Genomic DNA, 21,665 nt, shown 5'->3' with positions numbered 1-21,665 from the left:
GATATTGTTGCTCTTCTTGTCTTTTTATCCTTTGCTTTATCTCTCATTTTAATGTTGACTTTTGCACACTGAAATCATTTTTAGGTTGATGCTATTTAAAGGAGGCTATTATTATTACTATCATTATTTGCAACAGCAAATAAATAACTAACAACATTATTTTTATTTTAAAACCTATAGAGTTTATTTTTTGTCTGTATTTATATGTTGTTTTTTATTTTATTTTACAGATCTACTGAGAAACGATCATGAGAGGAAAATAATTTTATTCAGTTTACATTTTTGGAATCGATAATACTATTCTGTGGGGAACGTTTGGCGCCAGACTGGATCAGACCTGCTAGCTGACCCGAACAACCAATCGCTTCCACGACCTCAGCCTCATCCACCAATCAGAGTCAAGCTTTTCCCCCCACTTCCGGCTGATGCTTTCGCGTGCTCGCATCAGATGGTTTCGCAAATCTGCAGGAAGCGTTCTCCGAAGCTTCCTGTTTCATAGGGGACGTATTTCTTACATGAACAAAACAAGCTGAAGTGAGTGAGATTCTCCAGGTGTAAATTACATCTCATACTCCCTCGTTAAGGTATTCTTTCAGATGCATGCGAACTGTATGTCCATTCACATTGACTGTTTTATATGTTACCGGTTTGCTACTCAGAGTAACGATTTATTTAATGCAACCGCTAAAGGTTTGCTAGCCCTGTAAGCTAACTGTGGTAACAAGCTTAATAAATCATTAGCCACCGATGCTGCTAACTATTGATATCTAGGATCCTTTTCCTCAAAGCGAGATTATCTACTGACAAGGGCTTTTTTCAGTTGTTCTGACTTTTAAGTTGTTTCGGTTCCCTACAGTAAATTCTTCTAATTCACTTACTATGGAAACTTATGTAAGGAAGCTAACCGTGTCCACAGCAGGCTTACTATCCGGCCATTGTGTTACAACCAGAGTTGTTGCAATACAGAAAGCCAAAATTCTAGCCTTGACTCTCTGGCGTGTTAACATATTATCTAACCTTATTAACCAGTATCAGCCTAGACAATTAAAATTTGTGGAGAATTTCCTTTACTAAATAATGATACATGACGCAATTATTATTGCTAAGATGTAGGCCTTACTACATGTTTAATATAGTAAGTTATGTGTAATAAAGTGTTTTTCTCATTCTAAATTACCCCAATAGAATGATAATAGCAACATGAATAATTAACAGCACAGCGGCATAAATAAATTCTCTGTAAATATGCAATACCATCCGGCGATGTGCTGAATCATATTTAAATCCAGATGCCCCCTCCTCTTTTTTCCTGATAGAAAATAGTTTTTGCAAAGTATTGCTTATGACATTTACAACAATCTAAAACAACTTAACTTAGATGTGGTCAGTTATTGTACTTTTGATTCATTAGATATTTTAATACCCCACAGTTATTCTGTTTTTAACAGACTCTTTTTTTATTTATTTTATTTATTTATTTATTTATTTCGAACATGAAATTAACAGACAGCCGATGCAGCTTATACAAAATAAAACCGCAACTAAAACAAGGCATCACAGAAATTTACAAATCATACATGTTCGAAAGGGAGTGGGAAGAAGACAAAACTTATTTAATCCCACCCTGAACAGGATTACTTCATTAACAGTTTATTTCTATATAACCAAAAATTAAATGGCAATAATATACAACTATCCAACCCACCACACACATCATTAAATAAATAAACATATGTTCATTTATTTATTTATTGAATGTACACTGCTCAAAAAATTAAAGGAACACTTTTTAATCTAAGTATTGCATCAAATCAGTCAAACATGTGGAATACTGATCTGGTCAAGTCAGTAACTGAGGGGCTTTTTAGTCAGTTTCAGCTGCTTTGGTGTTCATAAAATTAACAACAGATGCACGAGAGGGGTAACCATGAGACAACCCCTAAAACAGGAATGAGTTTACAGGTGAAGGCCACTGACATTTTTTTCCTTCCTAATATTGTCTGACTGTTTTTCACTAGTTTTGCATTTGGCTAGGGTCAGTGTCACTTCTGGTAGCATGAGGCGATACCTGGACCCTACAGAGGTTCCACAGACAGTCCAACTCCTCCAGGATGGCACATCAATGCGTGCCATTGCCAGAAGGTTTGCTGTGTCTCCCAGCACATTCTCAAGCGCATGGAGGAGATTCCAGGAGACAGGCAGTTAGTCTGGGAGAGCTTGACAGGGCTGTCGAAGGTCCTCAACCCATCAGCAGGACAGCTATCTGCTCCTTTGTGCAAGGAAAGAACAGGATGAGCACTGCTATAGCTCTACAAAATGACCTCCAGCAGACCACTGGTGTGAATGTCTCTGATCAAACAATCAGAAAGAGATGTAATGAGAGTGGTCGGAGGTCTGTGCGTCCTCTCGTGCCCGCTGACTGGCACCGTTGAGCTCGGCTGGCATTTTCCATAGAACACAGGAATTTGCAAGTCCACCGCTGGTGCCCTGTGCTTTTCACAGATGAGAGCAGGTTCACCCTGAGCGCATGTGACAGACATGAAAGGGTCTGGAGAAGCCGTGGAGTTATGCTGCCTGTAACATTGTTCAGCATGACTGGTTTGGTGGTGGGTCAGTGATGGTGTGGGGAGACATATCCATGGAGGGACGCACAGACCTCTACAGGCTGGACAATGGCATTCTGACTGCCTTTAGGTATCAGGATTAAATCCTTTGACCCATTGTCAGACCCTACATTGGTGCAGTGGTCCTGGATTCCTTCTGATGCACGACAATGTCCAGTCTTATGTGGTAAGAGAACTCATGCAGTTCCTGGAGGATGAAGGAACTGATACCATTAGCTGGCCCCCATGCTCACCTGACCTGAATCCAATAGAACGCCTTTGGAACATTATGTTCTGTTCCATCCGACACCATCAGGTTGCTCCTCAGACTGTCCAGGAGCTCAGCGATGCCCTGGTCCAGTTCTGGGAGGAGATACCCCAGGACACCATCCATCGTCTCATTCAGAGCTTGTCCCGATATTGTCAGGCTGCATACAAGCACATGGAGGCCATACAAACTACTGAATACCATTTTGAGTTGCTTCCAAGGAATTTCAGCAAGATGGACTAGCCTGACACATCAGTTTTTCACTTTGATTTTGGGGTGTCTTGAATTTAGCCCTCCTGGGGGGTTGATAATTTTCATTCCCATCAAACAATGTGGCACTTTTCATTCCTAACACATTATCCAGTCCATATCAATGCTAATATCCAGTTTGTTTTTCCCCCGTATTGAAATATGATGTATTTTCAAAGTGTTCCTTTAATTTTTTTGAGCAGTGTGTTATGACCAAGAATCAGTCAGGATACAAACTACACCATGATCTTTGGGGTGGTGATGGATGAAACTCCTTAATGATTAACATGAATGATAAAAAAAAATAGCAGCCTAATTTTATGTATGATCCATGACATTGAAGAAATTAGAGTTGCATGGAAAATAGCATACATTCTCCCTGGTTTTGATTGTGGAAGCTCTATGTTTCATAACTAAATATGTGATTTTTTCACGTCTTTCTAATTATGAACACTGCTTGGTGGCTGCGAACACTCATACTGCTCTCTTTGTACCAATGCTGTTTTCCGCTCTGGATCAACTTAATCCGTGCTCCTGGAATGCTTATGAATAGTGTGGACATGTAATTGACTTGACTACTTGAACCTGCATCAAGTTAGCTTGATTGCAAAAACTTGAATAGGTCTTTATGGAACAGCTCTAGATCCAAGCGATTTGTTATGTTCATGCAATTCAGGTGTTACATCTTAATCCCCAAAACAAGGTTTATTATTCTGACAACATAGCTTTTAAATTGTCCAAAGCTTGAAAAAGATTTTCCAAAAAATAATATGTTGAAGTGACTGATCAGAAAGCTTTATCATTTAGCCTGTTTGTGTTAACACTGATGAGATCCATGTACATGTCCACGCTGTCTAAGGACCTATCTAACTGTGTTTGTTGGACTAACTCTGTACACTGTCTGATTCCTAAATCTCCAAACTTATACAGGCATCTTCTGTCCTGACAGTGCAGTGCAGGCTAGTTCAGAAAATGTCAGAGGTTCAAGATCAAACTCAGGTTTGCAGTAGCTCCAAAAGTCCAGCTCGTGAGAAAGTCAACCCTTCCACCAAATCCGAGAAACGCGAACGGATGTCTGTGAGGCTACAAGACAGGCGAGTGGACATTGGAAGGGCATTTAATAGATGGCGTGCACTAAAAGCAGCAAAAGGATTGAATTCTGACGCAGAAGTGGCGCTGTGTCTTCTTGATGTGTGAGTTAATCCTCCACCAGCCTTGTAAATCTGTGCAGCTTTCCAGTAACTGCTTTAGAGTGGCTTACAGTAAGGCTAATGTTCTGCATACAGATAGTTATTTTACAGTTATTTTGCTCCTCCAGCTTTAACATAGCATGGGCTGCTGCTAGTTGTGTTATTAGCTGAGTTGCAGAAAAAGATGTGGGGATGGATTGTATAGGGAAAGGGCATTTGACTGGGATCATTTGGAGGAACTACCCACCACAGGGACCAGGGTCCAGATTAGGGATGGGACCGAACCGATCCTGTATCAGTGTCGGGTTCCGATACCAGCATAATTCACAGATCTGAAATTTCCAATCCAACCTGCGGACATTTCTGATCCATGTCTGTGCTTTAATCAGTCCTTCCAGGATTTCACGGGCGTTTTTCAAAATTGCGTCTGAAAATGCCCGAATTCGCAGCAGCTTTTCTAAAAAATTGCGTTGTAAGTTGCAATGTTTTAAGCTTATTTATTACAATGAAAAGGCGACTTGAGGTAACTAGTATAAGGTCAGAAAAACAGGAAATCCTGTTAACAAGAAAAGTCCCATCCTCAAAACAAATATGCAACTGCGAAGGTAAAGGTGCGTGTCCACTGGATGCGATTTTCCCACATGGCAACGCGCCGCATCTGAAAATCGCACAGATGATGGGCAGTCACTAGCCGGCCACAACATTTACACGTGACATGTTTTATCGCGTGTGAATGTTTTTTGTTGCCAGGTACAATATATGTAAGTGTTTTTATGCAACAAAAGACTAGAATTTTTATTCCACACGAAGAATGTGTAAGCTCCTCAGTGTAGAGGAGCAAACATTATCAACTTAATCCTTTTGTGGTTCTGACTTTGTGTTTGTTTGTCCATATAAAGAATGAAGAGGTTGCCCTCCATGTCAGCTTACACAGGAGCCGGTGGTCGGATGCAGTTTTCCCAATCAGAAGTAAGAACCAACCTTGGAAATTGTGATTATCATTTTTGTGTGTGTGTGTGTGTGTTCACAGCTAACATCTCAAGTAGCTGAATGCTGTGCTGCTGTGTGACTGCATATTTAAATGCACACTTAGCCTAGCCATGCTATACCCATGTTTCTGACGGCACAAGGGTCTGGGACTGCTCGACAGGGAGGGAGGCGGGCTAAAAGGTTGTCTATCAAATCCCTCTGCAGCAATTGGGTAGGTATACAACCAATCAACACAACGAATAGGCTGACGTAGTTCCGAGAGCGCCGGCAGATTGTGGCTAAGTCCCATTAGCTTCCCAACCAGCGGAGCCGCGGAGCCAACTGGTATATTAGAGCCCGATCTCACGAGGATTCGTGAAACTGTCACGTAAGTTTTAGTTTCGGTTTCGTGCGCACCAACACGATTTCGTCATGTTTTTCGTGCCGCTCACCACGAAATGCGCACCAATGTATTTTAAACGGCGGACTTTTCGTGCCACTCAGAACGTATTTCAAAAGAATGTGTATATTATATTTTTAATGTAAAACCGTGGCGAATCCAACGCTATATTTTGCTTGACATCGTCCCTAAACATAACCCTAACCATAACCCTAACCATAACCTAACCATAAGCCGGTGGTACACTTACCAATTTGCATAGGAATTTCAAGAATGTCCGGCGGCCGGCGGCCGCAAACGCGATCACACAAGCAGTATACACCGATGGACAGCTTAGATCGTCATGAATCCGCCGGTATAAACCACTTTCAGATGTGATTACCACAGCGAAAAACATTTCGTGGTGAGCGGCACGAAAAACATGACGAAATCGTGTTGGTGCGCACGAAACCGAAACTAAAACTTACGTGACAGTTTCACGAATCCCCGTGAGACCGGGTTGTATATTAAGGATTTGCCATATCCCGTCGGCATAAGTCCAAATACGTCTTTCTTCTCAATGAAACAATTAAATGCCGTCCTTTGTTTATCTTTCAAGTTGAATTTTAGCTTCAAATCTTTAAGGGCTGTGGCCATAGCCGAGTCGAAACGTAACTGTTTATTGTGCACTGGTTGTTTCTGTCAGAATCGTCACGCCTCTGTCGTCACTTCGTGACGCCCGCCTTCTGACTCTACACTTCATGGTGATTGGTCCGGCCAGTTTTAGGAGAATCCAGCCTCGAGCCTTATGGAGGGTAACTAGACTCACCCTGGCAGAGAATTAAATTCGTTGCCGTGGGTTGTCTAGCGCGGCTAGGCTAATGCACACTTACAGTTGTATCCGTTTTATATTTAATCATATTTTGCATGACTAGACCAAGTCTGCTAAATATCAGTAAACTCTTCATGCAAATGTTATACAGTCAGTGAAGAATGTGGAATCTCAGCAACAGGATTCTTAGATGCAGGTCATTTCCATTTTCAAATATGTGTAAACCGAGGACGTCCACGTCCACGTTTACGACGTCCTCAGCTTATGTTGTTTCGCCGTTTACCTCGAAACTGATTATAGGCTGGTCCTCAGTTTAACGTACGGCGTTTCGTCTTAACTGGTTCAGTGGAACTAGTTGGCGAGCGGAGCGGACAAATACGTCGTCACATGGTGAGCACAGCGGATGAATATGTAGTCATGCGGCGAGTGGACCGGATGAATACTGTTTGTACAGTAGTCACGCGGCACTTTAAGATGGCTTTGTTTACATTTTCCACCACATTGGATTGTGCTACATTTGCTACCTTCATTATGGCTCCCAAGTGTAAGTCAGACTTACAGTTTACATCTTCATCGGTATTTTCCTACCGAGTTGTGTTTCATTGTGAGCTAATGACTGTTTGTCGTTACTGTGGTTGTACAGGCAAACTGATTGATATGGTGATGCACATAAGATAAGATAAGATAAGATAGACTTTATTAATCTCACAAAGGAGAAATTTAACATTACAGGGCTCTTAGAAACAAAAACAAAAAACAGGAGTGCAAAAGTCACGAAAGTGCAAGAACAAGATAATAAATATTGCACATAATAACAACTACACAGTAGTGTTATACAGTCTGATGGCAGTGGGGATGAAGGACCTGCGGTAGCGCTCCTTCTTGCACTGAGGGTGTCTGAGTCTCGTGCTAAAGGAGCTGCTCAGCTCCACTACAGTCCGGTGCAGTGGGTGGGAGCTGTTGTCCATGATGGATGAGAGCTTGGTCAACAGCCTCCTCTCACTCACATCCATCACAGAGTCCAGTGGGCAGCCCAGGACAGAGCTGACCCTCTTGGTCAGCTTGTTCAGTCTCTTCATGTCCCGCTCTGTGCTGCCCGGGGCCCAGCAGACGACAGCATAGAGGAAAGCAGAGGCTACCACAGTGTCGTAGAAAGTCCTTAGTAGAGGTCTGCACACTCCGAAGGACCTCAGCCTCCTCAGAAGGTGGAGGCGACTCTGGCCCTTCTTGTACAGAGCATCGGTGTTGTGGGACCAGTCCAGTTTATTGTTGAGGTGAACACCCAGGTACTTGAAACTGTCCACTGTTTCAATGTCCTGCCCCTGGATGTTCACTGGTGGATGTGGGAGTGTCCTTCTCCTGAAGTCGACCACCATCTCCTTCGTCTTACTGGTGTTGAGGCACAGGTGGTTGCGCTCACACCAGTCCACAAAGTCCATGATGACCGACCGATACTCCAGCTCGTTCCCCTCAGACACACGGCCCACAATGGCGGAGTCATCGGAGAACTTCTGGAGATGGCAGCTGTCCGTGTTGTAGGTGAAGTCCGAGGTGTAGATGGTGAAGAGGAAGGGCGAGAGGATGGTGCCCTGGGGCGCCCCCGTGCTGCAGACTACCACCTCTGACTCACAGCCGCGCAGCCGCACCTACTGTGGACGGTCAGTGAGGTAGTCAGTGGTCCAGGCAGCGAGAAGTCCATCAACTCCCGCGTCCACCAGCTTCCCCCGCAGCAGCGCCGGCCTGATGGTGTTGAAGGCGCTGGAGAGTGGAGATGGTGGAGAAGTCAAAGAACATGACTCTCACAGCGCTGCCGGCGCTCTCCAGGTGAGTGAACGCTCGCTGCAGCAGGTAGATGACAGCGTCTTCTACCCCCATGTTGGGCCTGTAGGCAAACTGCAGCGGGTCCAGGTCGGAGCTCACCACTGAGCGGAGGTAGTGGAGGAGGAGCCTCTCCATGGTCTTCATGAGGTGGGAGGTGAGGGCGACAGGTCTGTAGTGGGCCAGTTCCTTGGCGTGAGCTGTTTTAGGGACTGGGACCACACAGGAGGTTTTCCACAGGACGGGGACCCGCTCCAGGCTGAGGCTCAGGTTGTAGAGGTGGCAGAGGACCTCACAGAGCTGGTCCGCGCAGGTCCTCAGCAGCCTGGGACTGATGCCGTCTGGTCCAGCAGATTTCCTCTGCTTCAGTCGCCTCAGCTCTCTCCTCACCTGGTCCGGTGTGAAGGAGAGGGGGGAGTGAGGGGGGGAGTAAGGTGGGCTGCAGGGGGTGGGAGTAGTTCGTGTGGGTGAGTTGGGGGCCGGTGAAGGTGTCGCAGGAAGGGGAGGGTCTGCTGGGCTGGGGATGTGTGAAGAGGGGGGAGCAGGAAAGGGGGCAGAGGGGGTGGGGGGAGAGTCAAATCTGTTAAAGTAACAGTTCAGCTCGTCCGCCCTGCGCTGGTCTCCATCAGCTGTCCCTCTGGCACTCTGTCCATGTCCAGAAATGTTCTTAAGTCCTCTCCACACGTCCCGCGCGTTGTTCTCATCAGGGCTTTGTTTACATTTTCACCGGAGTTCAGACTTACGGCGAAAATCGACTTACGTCACACTGTAAGAGCCGAACTTTGACAACATAAGTCAAGAACCCCCTGTAATCAACACAACGGGCTGCACAGTGGATGGTGGTTAGCACTTTCGCCTTTAGCAAGAAGATCTCTGGTTCGTGTCCCAGCCTTCATGGGATCTTTCTGCATGGAGTTTGCATGTTCTCCCTGTGCAAGCATGGGTTTTCTCCAGGTACTCTAGTTTCCTCCCACAGTCAAAAAACATGCTCAGGTTAATTGGTGATTCTAAATTGTCTGCTGGTGTGAATGTGAGTGTGAATATTCGGATACCAAAATTAATATCCGGATACCACCGTAGCGAATGAATATTCGAATATTCGGGTCCCGCCCTAATAGATAGTGGATGGACATAACTGTGTGTGTGTGTGTGTGTGTGTGTGTGTGTGTGTGTGTGTGTGTGTGTGTGTGTGTGTGTGTGTGTGTTTTGGGGTGTTTGTCTACAGGTGCAAGCTCTGGTCAAGCAGGAGGTTCGCAGCGCAGTTCGAAAGAATGAAGCCAGACTGCAGTGTTTAATAGAAACTTTTCAACAGCTGGATAATGGGCTCAGCTATGAAAAGTCCATTCAAAACCTGGAGGTGAGTGGAAGTAGTGATATAAAACATGACTTGTGGACTCAACACCTGCATAGGAGCTTGGGACTGTGGAATCTACACTGTGAGGGAGTGGGTGAGGGGGAGTGTCCAGAGCCACAACATCCCTCCGTTTTCCTTTCTGCCAGCAAATGGCTGCTCCGTTGCTTTGAGCTAGTCACTGACTTTCTTCTTTCCTTTTCTTCTTGTCCTTTTTTCTTCATTTCACCCAATTTGCCAAAGTTCTCTAAAATCTTGCCTTTTTCTTCTTTTATGCCTTGATTCCAAAATTTGACAACTACTGTTAAATCATTAACCCTTTACGCTTCAGTGCGTCGTAGGTGTACCGTCGGCGGTACACCTACTAATTTGCATAGGAATTTCAAGAATGTCCGACGGCTGCAAACACGATTATACAAACACTATACGCCGATGGAAAGCTTAGATTCTCATGAATCCGCCGGTATAAACCACTTTCAGATGTGATTACCACAGCGGGTGAGAAAAACACATTTGTCCGACAAAAACGAATATTCATCCATCCGTTCTCTATACACGGCTTCAACGCACACAGCGCGACTCACATTTCCGGGTTCATTACTACACACAAAAAAAAAGATTCCACAAAAAACGGCCATAATCCAACCTTTTACATCCAGACAACACAAGCCAGTAAACTATTTTGTCCAAAACATGTCCTGAAGTCGTATAAAATCCCCGAATCGGTCATTTTCAAGGAAATGCACCTCGTGATGCCCGTCCAATATTCCCCGTATTTTTCGTAATTTTTTTTATTTAAAAATAGAATATTAGCGATTTTTTGTACTGAAAACGGCTGGAATTGACTGAAGCTTAAAGGGTTAAAGCATTCATTCTTCATCTGTCTGTCTTCATCCATTGTTTATCTTTATCATTTTTCTTCTCCGTCAGCTTAAATCCAGTGAGACATTTGCTTTTATTTTCATGCTTTTGCTGTCTTGAACCAAACTTGGATGTATTGTCTGTCTGTCCTTGATGATAAAAAATGACCTTGAAACCAGCAGTTGTTACAGATGCTCTTTTTCTCCTCAGGCTCAAATTAACAGAGTGTCTAAGAAAGCAGAAGCAGCTATTTCCTACGTGACAAAGACACAAATGCAGGTTTGCAGACAAACATAGAAGACATATTTTGTGACAATATAATTCTGTGAAAACAAGATGAATATTAAGATGATCTTAAATGTCTTTTCAGCGTCCACCACGTCGCACTGTTAATGAAGACATCATCTGGTATGTCGAGGCTGGTTTAATTGTTTTATTCCTTAGTAAACGTTATGAAGACCCTGATGTGATCTTTTGCCATGGCTTTATTTGGATTTTATCAATTATATGACAGTTTGATTTAAATTCAACTCTCCAGCATAGACTCGGAGGATGAAAGCACTGAAACCACGTCACAGAGTAAGACCCCAGCAAGCACATGTGCAAAATAATCCATATTTTATTTTGTTGGTTGGACGAGTATTTATAGTATGTATTTTCATTTTCATGTAGATAAAAAAAGCAGGGATTCTGCTCCCAGGACTGGAGAGGTCATGAAAATGATGGTAAATATGTAGTTACAGTCTGTATTTATCAGTCACTTTCTGATAAGTAGCTTTAAATCACTTTTTGATATGTAATTGTATTGAATTTGCAGCTTCTATGAATTCCTTGGGAATAGTTGAATCTGGGCAGTAATTATTCGCCTTAGATAAATAATTATTTATATTCTACCATAGGCTCCAACACCCCCCGCGACCCTAGTGAGGATAAAGCGGTGTATAGAGAATGGATGGATGGATGTCCTGTATATATAGAAATGATTGCTGTCAAATGTTTTTATTTGGATGCTACTTTAGTGGCTTACATACTATTAATAACTAAAGCACACTGCAAACAATGACATTTAAGCTGATTGATTCTTTCTGTGCAGAGCACTACCAAAAAGGCTCTAGAGGAGGTGCGTGGATTTTATGAAGGTAAGTTAATGTCGTAGAAGTGAAGGTCTGAGTAACTCAAATGTAAACGATTTTCAATGTTTGCCTTATGTTGCCTGCTGGTAATGTTTAGTGCTCCATGAAGTGGCAAAAAACCTACGTGATGAGGCATAATAAAAAGCGAAATTTAGTCATGAATGAGTCGCTCTGTGATTAAATAACAATTCTTTTGTCCTGTCTCTTTTTCTGTTACTTGTCGTTTTTCATAATCCACATTAAGCTTTGACGACTGCCACAGAAGACTTCGAAAAGAAGCCTCCTTCAGTTTTTACTTCTCATAACTGGCTTGAGTGTGAGGTAGGATGCTTAGCTCTTTAATTTTTTATTTGATGATTGATTCATTTCAACTTATGCCACCTGTGTGAAAGTAACTAATGACTATTTGTAGAAGCAACAAATAAATTAGTTTACATCTGTAACTTTCTAGGAGTTTTTTCTTGAATTTTCCCTTTGGACTGTGTAGCTCAGAGACTTTTCAGGGTTAATATGAAAGAACAAGAGGCTCAGCAGAAGAAAGAAAACAGTACTGAGAAGTTAAAGCAGTTTTAGGAGCCTAAGGGTGAAACGGTGAAAGCAGACTGTGTCTATACACATTTTTCAGTAGGTGAGGAAAGTTTATTTGTTTAGCATATTTCATACAGAGAAGCAGTGCTTTGCATTGAGCATTAACGTGTTTTCCAAAATAGTTGGAGATAAGAGCATGGTTTCTGCGGCTGTGAGTTTAGCAGTCTTTCAAATAACAGTGAATGTGTAGTGAGTTTTTAAGAAGTGGTGTGAAGTCATTATTCTGAAATAGTGTTGGATCAGCAGCCTCTGTGAAAGGCTTGGAAATAAAATAAAATAACAAGAATCACTGAAAAAAAAACAGTATTTTTTCCTCAACTAAACAGTTTTTAGTTCGGGTCAATATTTGTATTAATTTCAAGTCTTTTGTGGTTACAGATGCCACCACGCAATACATAGGGAGGAAGGATTATTGTCAAAATGATTTACTTGAATACTAATGTAGTGGCCCTCGCTGGTGGTGGTGACCTGAACCAGTGTTAACATTGTGGTGTAACTTGAAGCGTTCTTTCTGTGCAGAGAAGCGTGAAAACTAAACCGAAGAAGAGTGTATGTAATGTAGGTAAGTTGATTTAGTAACTCACATTAAAACTTCATTGAAAGACTGTCTTACATAGCTTCTAGTAACATTATTCCTCATGATGAAAATAGTACATGAGCAATTAGAATTACTCAAATTCAATCATGTGAATCAATCGGTGCATGAATGAATAACCACGTCTTTTTTCCTACTCTTCCTTGTCCTTTCTTGACTTTTCTCCTCATCCTTGATAATCTTTGACAGCTATAAAAGCAGAATTAAATCAAGAGCAGCCTCCTCAAGTTTGGAGCACAAGTGGTTCTCCTGAGCACAGGGTAAGCTTTGTTGTTTGATCTGATTTTGGATTTGATATTAGTTCAAAACATGCCACGTATAAATAGATATAACTACTGATAAGCGACTTGAAGAACCCAAAAAAAACATCTTTTAGTTTTCATAAGAGTTTACATCACTTAGTTGTCTGTGTGTATTTTTTCATTCTGACTGTTGTCCCATCTTTCCTTTTATTTCTGCAATTTTCTTTTTGGTAATTCAGAGACATGAAAGCGTTAAAATGCATCACCAAGAAAACCCCCCAACAAGAATAATACAAAGTTAAAGCAGTTTGAGTGGGCTAAAACGATGAAATCAGATTGTGTGGGTACAATTCGATTGTTCAGTAGGCGAGGCCAGTTTACTTGTTAAGCACATTTCATACAGAGAAGCATTACATAGAGCATAAACATGTTTGAAAAGAAAGAAAAATGTGGATTAGATGAGCATAGATTGTGTGGCCAAGAATGGAGTGGTCTTTAAATATGTATTTAATCATACATTTTTTGAGAAATAGTTTTAAGTCACTTGAGAATAATACCTTCAATTACAAATATAAGAAACATTAAAAAACAAACGAGTTTCAATCAGTATTTATATTCATTTAAACTGTAATTATTTAAGTATTTTGTGGTCACGAATACTACCATGTACTATATATGGAGGAAGAGTTGGGGTCAAAGTTAGTTATTTAGCTGTCAAATTTGTATTTTCCACGATTGTTTGCTATCTAAGAAGTCTAAACACCGGCTTTAAATGGATTTTTTTCTGTGCAGAAAACCATTAAAAAGGAACCAGAGGAGTCTGCATGGAGTGAAGGTAAGTTGATTTCATACTGGCACACGTTTGAATATTGCTTAAATAAAAACTATTTTCGATGTGTGACCTATTATCTATCTGTGTTGGAGCTTCTGGTAATATTATTCCTCCATGCAATGACAAAATATGAAAATGACAGGCTATGAAAAACACTGAAATTCATATGAATCGGTCAGCATATGACCAATTAACTACATCCTTTTGCTGTTTTCTTCTGCTTGTGATGATTTTTAATCCATGATAGGCTTTTCACCTGCCCTTGCAGATTTGCAGAATCGTCATCCTCCAGTTCATGCTCCAAACAGTTCTTCTGAGTGGAATGTAAGTAGCTTTTGTATTTGATTTCATTTCCAATTTGATATTGAATTCTTTCAAAACGTGTGACACATTAATAAGTATAACTAATAGCTGTTACCCCATGTTGCCTTCTGTTCTCTTTTTGATATATGTAATTCAGGGACTTGTCAAGATCATAAAGGAAGAGCCAGAGGATTCACACACAAGGGAGAACAATAAAGAGGAGTTTGAGGAGCCTGAAGCTAAAAAGGTGAAAGTCGAATGCGTCACTCCTGAACGTACTAACAGTCCCAGCCACACAGACAGAGACACAGTTCAGGTAAATGCACACACTCACACAAGCCACAACAGTAATTCACTTGAGTTTTTGCAACTCACGTTATCCGCGTTGTCTTTTTCCTCAGCCTGGGAACTCGTTTCCTCGTCTTCCTGACCCCACCTTCCCTTCAGTCCTGAGCATGGAGGCGGCCTTGTACAGCATCCCTCAGAAACTAGAAGTTCAGCTGGCCCTCATCAAGAACCCCACCAGTCTGTCAGTGCTCTGGAAGCTGGCAGAGGAAGTCCCCTCTCCACCACCAATGGAGAGTTACACGTGAGAAGCAGCATTAGAGAAACGATAGTGTGTTGAGTAGGCAGCGTTCAGCCATACCTACACTACCGTTCAAAAGTTTGGGGCCACATGAATGAAAGAAAAGCATTTTTTTTTTTCAATGAAGATAACATTAAGTTATTGAGAATTATAGTCTAGATGATGTTGATGTGGTAAATGACTGTTCTAGCTGGAAACAGCTGATTTTTAATGGAATATCTCCATAGGGGTACAGAGGAACATTTCCAGCAACCATCACTCCTGTGTTCTAATGCTACATTGTGTTAGCTAATGGTGTTGAAAGGCTCATTGATGATTAGAAAACCCTTGTGCAGTTATGTTAGCACATGGATAAAAGTGTGAGTTTTCATGGAAAACATGAAATTATCTGGATGACCCCAATCTTTTAAACAGTAGTGTATAATATACTATACTGTTAATCCTCATCAGGACTTTACTGCAGTGGTGTTCTTCCTCTAAAACATGCAGATTTTACAAGTAAAAAGATAAGAAAGAAAACTAATTAAATTAGCACCATGCTTGCACTGGATCTGTTTGACAATTTAGAACTAATACTAGCAATTAAACATAGTCCACTTATTCTTATTGTCTTAAATTGCCTGTTTTGGCTGGATATAGTAGGTGGTAGGAAATTAATCCACATTTCAGAGTAAAGCACAAGATGTATTCCAAATTGCTGGCAAACATTATTGGTCTGTAGAAAATTTAAAGCCATGATTTTGTGCATTTTTTGTGAAGAATTGCTTGGTCTTTGAAATTCCAGAAAATAGTGTGAAAATTTATGTTTCTTGTTTTATTAACCAGAAGTCCACAGTTCACAATATATAAATATTCAGTTTAATATTATGTTTGACGAAGAAAAACAACAAAAATCAGCCTTAAAGATGCCTGAACCTTGGAATGGGTGGCATTTTTTTTCTCATAATTTAACATGTAATTAAGAGAAAATAAGATATATCTCATTGTCCCAAAGGGAAATTTGTAACAGGCTATAGTGTTATAGTAGAGCTGCAACATCATAATATATAACACAACTTGCAAAGAAAAGTATACAATACAATGAAAGCAAAAAAGCAAATAAGAAAAGCAGTCAGAGAGCGCAGCACTCCAACAAGGCTGCTCATTCCCTCATACAGCGTTGTCAGAAATGCAGGCTTTTTTTTTTCTTAGAAAAGCAGCATTTTCTATTTACTAGTTATTTATGATGGGCTGCACATCGGTGTAGTGGTTAGCACTTTCGCCTTGCAGCAAGAAGATCCCCGGTTCAAATCCCAGCCTGGGATCTTTCTGCATGGAGTTTGCATGTTCTCCCTGTGCATGTGTGGGTTTTTTCCGGGCACTCCGGCTTCCTCCCACCGTCCAAAAATATGCTGAGGTTAATTTATTACTCTGAATTGCCCATATGTGCGACCCTAGTGAGGATTAATCGGTGTATAGAGAATGGATGGATAGTTATTTATGATCAGAAATCACGGCAACGTCAAATGTGGCCATTTAGTATGGATGTACCCACAAACAAAGTGACGTTGCACTGAGCACAGTTGTGTGTTATGCATGTGTACATTATGTACGGATACCGCATCGCGTGACCTAAATATGTCACGGGTGGCGGGAATTGATGGAACTTGGAAACACCCCCACAGTTAAATCAGTTGATCCTTGTGTCATTTCCAATGGAAAAGTACCAATAAGTCCACAGTAGTCGATTTGTAGTAGGATTGCAATCATGTGATTGTCAGCCAGCAGCTGACGTAGTGTTCACGCCATGCCGCTATCTTGCAATGATACAGAAATCTTTAACAAATCCAGACTATAAGCTGCCAAAATCTAATCACATGATCCTTATGTCATTTCTCACCTTCGCTAAAAATTTCATCCAAATCTGTTAATCCTTTTTTGAGTCATGCTGCTAACGGACAGGCAGACAGAAAGATGGACAGACAGACAAACCAATGCTGATCGTCACATAATTCCGCCACATTCCACATTGGTGGAGTAAAAAATCAGCCCTCCCACACTTTGCTCACAGTAGAACATAATACAATAATATACAATACTTCATACAGTAATGTCCAATACCTCTACAAGCACAGTCATAACTGCAGTAGTAAAAACAGATAATGTTACTCTGCTGCACAGATTGGATGTTGTAGCAGTAGAGCCCAGAGCAACACCAATTACTCTCGATTAATCTCTAAATCAGCTCGTAGCAGCTCTCAAACCGGAGCAGGCGTGGCATCTTTTTACTCGTTTTTCTGAAGAATATTACCGTACTGCAGATGTCAGAATCCACTGTGACCACCAGATGGAAGCAAAGTTCAGTCAGTCAGTGGCCTGCCTTCACTACAGCTATCCTTGACTCACCCTCTCTCTCATCCTCTCTTCTGTAGGATCTTTCTGACGATGGAAAAAACTAAAGGTAGCGGCATCTTTCCAGACTGGAAGATCCTTGGCGAGGTGAAGGCCATCGAGCTACCCATGTGTGTTCTGATCAGAAAGCACAAGCCCGGGCACAAGGTGTGTGCTGTCGTGGTGGGCAAAGACATTTTTGGTCGATATGGACCCTACAGTGCAGTTGCAACCGCGGCCATCCCTGAATAGCTGGACGGATGAAAAGGCTTCAAGGAGGAGACGATAGAAAGAGCTGCTCGGAGTGGGATTTACTGCTTTGGATTTTTTTACATATACAAAGCAGTATGTTTAAATGTGTCAAGATGTTGTTGTTTTTTTGGGGGGGGTTTATGACTTGCTGTACTATGTTTTACACAACACAAAATTGTTTCTAAACAATAAAATTAATGATTTTATGGTTAGTACATTATTTTGTCATCATTGAGAAAGTTTTACCAAAGAACATTTCAGCATTTTGTTATTCAGATCATCGGAGGGCAAACTAGACTTCTATACCGCCTTTTGGTTCCACTTGACTTTACTGGATTTAGCCTGTGATGGGAGTTTTTATCCAATCACAGAGGTATTTTTTGGGCTTGGCTAAGAACTTACTTTTACTTTTTTTTTTACACAGAGCAGGATACTAGAAAAAGCATCGACGTTTAAGGCAAGAGGAGCATGTGACAATGAAGTTTGTTAGATGGAGGACGCTCACTTGGAAGAGCAAGATACACTACTGTTCAAAGTTTGGGGTCACCCAGACAATTCCATGTCTTCCATGAAAACTCACTTTTGTTCGTGTGCTAACATAACCGCACAGGAATTTTCTCATCATCCCTTATTCTTTCGACACCATAAGCTTGCACAATGTGTCATTAGAACACAGGAGTGATGGTTGTTAGAAATGTTCCTCTGTACCCCTGTGGAGATATTCCATTAAAAATCAGTCGTTTCCAGCTAGAATACTCATTTGTCACATAAACAATGTCAAGACTCTATTTCTGATTCTTTTAATGTTATCTTCTTTGAGAAAATCTGCTTTTCTTTCAAAAATAAGGACATTTCTGAGTGACCCCAAACGTTAGACTGGTAGTGTGTGCATGAATTAAAGTTGATCTACATCAGCTAAAGGTGATATTATTAGTCAAAGTTGCTCTATATTAGTTAAAGTTGGTCTTCATAAGTAAAAGTTGCTCTACATTAGTTGAAGTTGCTCTATAATCGTTAAAGTACCTCTATATTAGTTATGCTGCTCCATATTTGTTCAAGTTGCTCTAAATGAGTTGATTGTCAAAAGTTTGGGGTCACCCAGACAATTCCATTTTTCCTATAGAAACTCGTACTTTTATTCATGTACTAACATAATTGCACAAGAGTTTTCTAATCATCAATTCGCCTTTCAACACGATTAGCTAACACAATGTGTCATTAGAACACAGGAGTGATGGTTGCTTTAAATGGACCTTTGTACCCCATGTAGATATTCCATTAAAAATCTGTCATTTCCAGCTAGAATAGTCATTTACCACATTAAAAATATCGAGGCTGTTTTTCTGATTAATTCAGTGTTATCTTCATTAAAGAAATGATTTTCTGTCAAAATTAAAAACATTTCCAAATGACCCCAAACTTTTGAACGGTATTGTCATGCGTGAAGCCTTAATTGAATATTTATTTTTCTGGTGGGAAGGGCTTAGAACAAAAAGGGAGAGGAAACATCTACAGGAGGACAGTCATGCTCATATACATACCACGCCAAAAAGAGTCTCCATTTGTTTATAGAAAAAAAATGAAAAAAACTTTTTACTCATTTAGGGTTATTATCATAAAATATATTTGCTCTGATCATTCATGTTTTCATTACAGAAAGGTGCATATTTTACAAATTCTGCCAGGCATGAGCACAATTGGATGTCCAAATTTTACACAGGACACACAAATACACAGTTGGGTGGCAAAAAAAAAAACACATTTCAATTAAGTTATGTCCTAAGATGTCATTGTTGTAGCCCACAGTATTTGGTTCAGCTATGACAAAAAGTTAATTTTAATTGGAAAAAAAGGGAGTCTCCAACATTTTAAAGTGTAGCTAAAATGAATGAATGATACTGAAATGACTAATAAATTTGATTGTGTTTAAATGTACTGTGAATGTATTTTTTCTTCCATTATTTAGTCATTTACACAGTCAAAAAACAGTTTCACATCAGGATTACTTGACTGCAGTTCAAATAGCAATCGGAGACACAACAAACCTAAAATGTTACATCACTGCTATTAATAATTTCTGTATTTAAAATGCCAATTGAAGTACCTCCCGATACCTTCACTAACCTCTCACTAAAAACGCCACTCTGATATATAGCAATGAGTGTGCACTCCATAATCACATTCATGTTTTTCTATTTTGAAATAAGTACACTTAGCAAGTGCTATGTAGAGAATGAATTAAAATATAAACTGATTTTTTTTGTATTGAAAGCCTTTGCATCAATGATTTATGATTGAACAAGAAACATGCCTTTGATTTTTTGACAGCACCATACTGTACTCTACTGTTTAACATTCTTACAGGGTTTAAAAACAGCTTAAAACTCCAGTTTTGCTTTTGGGGTGTGTCATATAAGCATTTCAACCTCATGGAGTGGCTCACAAGTCGCTCAAGCTTTAGTCTTCAAGGATTTTGACTGTGACAACAGAAACTCCCTTGTTAAATTATGATTAGATGTCTTGCACCTTTATTCATTAAGTTGAAATTGAGTACAATAGAGTCATAGACAACAAAAAGCCATCAGATATGAAGTCTAAATAACGCTGTGCTTCTGCTGTATCGTGCACTCGCGGAGCTGTGGCTGTGCTCTTATTTGCTGCTCCTGATGTTTCTTTTCCCAGCATGACAGAGCTCCAGTCTCTCACCAGCTGACAGCAGTTAACAGTCGTCTCTTGCTCTTTCCTGAGGTACAGTAAGTTAAGAAGACAGCTTGGACACAATCTCTGTCAGTCACCACAGTGGCTTGACACAAATGGGAGATTTGTGAGCCCAACTTATAGACCTGGCTAGTCCTGAGAAGGTAAGTGGATCCAATCTCCACACACAAAAAACATTTATTCAGTCATCTACCTTCCAATTCGTCGACAACATATCCAGTGTTTCTAAATATTGCCAGTTAGCATCCAGTCAGTGAGTGAATCTGTAACTGTCAAACTCAATATGGAACTTTTACTTTGAGAAAAAGTAATGTGAAGGGAAGCTGATCGATCCTTTTCAGTATATTTTCCCCCAGCTGTATGTATTTTTGTGTTTCTCTGTATATTCCGTCCTTTTTTGATTCTCCTGGTTTGGTCCTCCACAGACTGAAGCTTGTTATTTTTGACTGGCATCTACAACTTCAATCACATCAGTGTCAGATGGAGTATTTTTGTTGCCAGCTGTCTAATTTGGGATTTGTCAGTGTGTTGCGATGGATTTTAACTCACTGTTTTCATTTTGATAGGAATGTGCATTTCTATGAGGACATATGTAAACAGTGCACAATTAAATTAGGAGTCAGAGCGAAGTAAAGATGTTAAATATGGACCAAATCAAGTGTATGTCTTGCTTATAGAGAATGTCTACATCGACAGGCATCATTATTGCACTACTTGTATCCTAATTAATTTTATTTACAAAGCCTAATTACTCCGCCAAGGAACGCGGTGGAGTTATGTGACATTTGGCGTTGGTTTGTCTGTCTGTCTGTCTGTGCACAACATTACTCAAAAACGTTCGAACGGATTTGGATGAAATTTTCAGGGAAGGTCAGAAATGACACAAGCATCTACTGATTAGATTTTGGCAGTGATACAGCTTATAGACTGGATCCATGTGATTTGTTAAAGATTTCCTGTGCTCGCCACAAGGTCATTTTGTTTGTAGGTACTGTACATCTGTATTAAACGGTCACATTCTATGTTGCCGTGATTTCGGATCATCAATAACTAATAAACAAATGTTGCATTCCTTAAAAGAAATTGAATAAAGAAATAAATAATTAAGAATGTCTTGAAATGTCTATGAAATAAGTTATATGCATAGCATGTGTATAAGTCATGTACATAAAAAGAAAAAAATTATCATGCTTCTTTATTTGGAAGCTACACAAAATGCCAGAAGTACTATTATATTTGTTGTTTTTGATGTATTACTACCATTTTAACATTCTAATGTATTTTTTGTGAATCTGAAGCGGCTAAAATTTGGTAACTAGGCTTAAGATGCACATTCTAGCAATACTAATAGTGTTATGTGGCTCATAGGAAAACGTAACAAGTCTTCCTGCAGGAAAAGTTATGTAGAGTTTAATCCGTAGTGCTTTAGTAAAAGGCAACTAGATTCCTCTTTTTGGTTCTTTCACTTCACTCAGTTCTAACTGACTGACTGCGAGTCCCAAGAATTTATTTTCACCCCAAAAATC

The 21,665-nt window shown here is 40.6% G+C and overlaps 1 protein-coding gene across 3 annotated transcripts; it reads left to right on the top strand.

The window, feature by feature from the left end:
* Positions 1-444: 444 nt before the first annotated feature.
* atf7ip2 (activating transcription factor 7 interacting protein 2) lies at positions 445-17,636 on the top strand. 3 transcript variants are annotated; one of them, XM_022219645.2, is made up of 16 exons: positions 445-584; positions 5,210-5,279; positions 9,534-9,665; positions 10,731-10,799; positions 10,891-10,928; positions 11,059-11,099; positions 11,193-11,245; positions 11,614-11,659; positions 11,898-11,974; positions 12,761-12,803; positions 13,026-13,096; positions 13,871-13,913; positions 14,179-14,234; positions 14,371-14,529; positions 14,615-14,802; positions 17,211-17,636. In XM_022219645.2, exons 2-16 carry the CDS (start codon positions 5,211-5,213, stop codon positions 17,419-17,421), a joined length of 1,296 nt encoding a protein of 431 aa, XP_022075337.2. In that variant the 5' UTR covers positions 445-584; position 5,210; the 3' UTR covers positions 17,422-17,636. The 3 variants fall into 3 exon arrangements, with proteins under 3 accessions (XP_022075337.2, XP_022075335.2, XP_022075336.2); XM_022219643.2 differs by having other exon boundaries at positions 14,158-14,234; XM_022219644.2 differs by having other exon boundaries at positions 453-534; positions 14,158-14,234.
* The last annotated feature ends 4,029 nt before the right edge of the window (positions 17,637-21,665 follow it).

Source organism: Acanthochromis polyacanthus, chromosome 21 (assembly GCF_021347895.1).
Source record: "Acanthochromis polyacanthus isolate Apoly-LR-REF ecotype Palm Island chromosome 21, KAUST_Apoly_ChrSc, whole genome shotgun sequence".
NCBI lineage: Eukaryota > Metazoa > Chordata > Actinopteri > Pomacentridae > Acanthochromis > Acanthochromis polyacanthus.
This window is presented reverse-complemented; position numbering and strand designations above follow the sequence as displayed.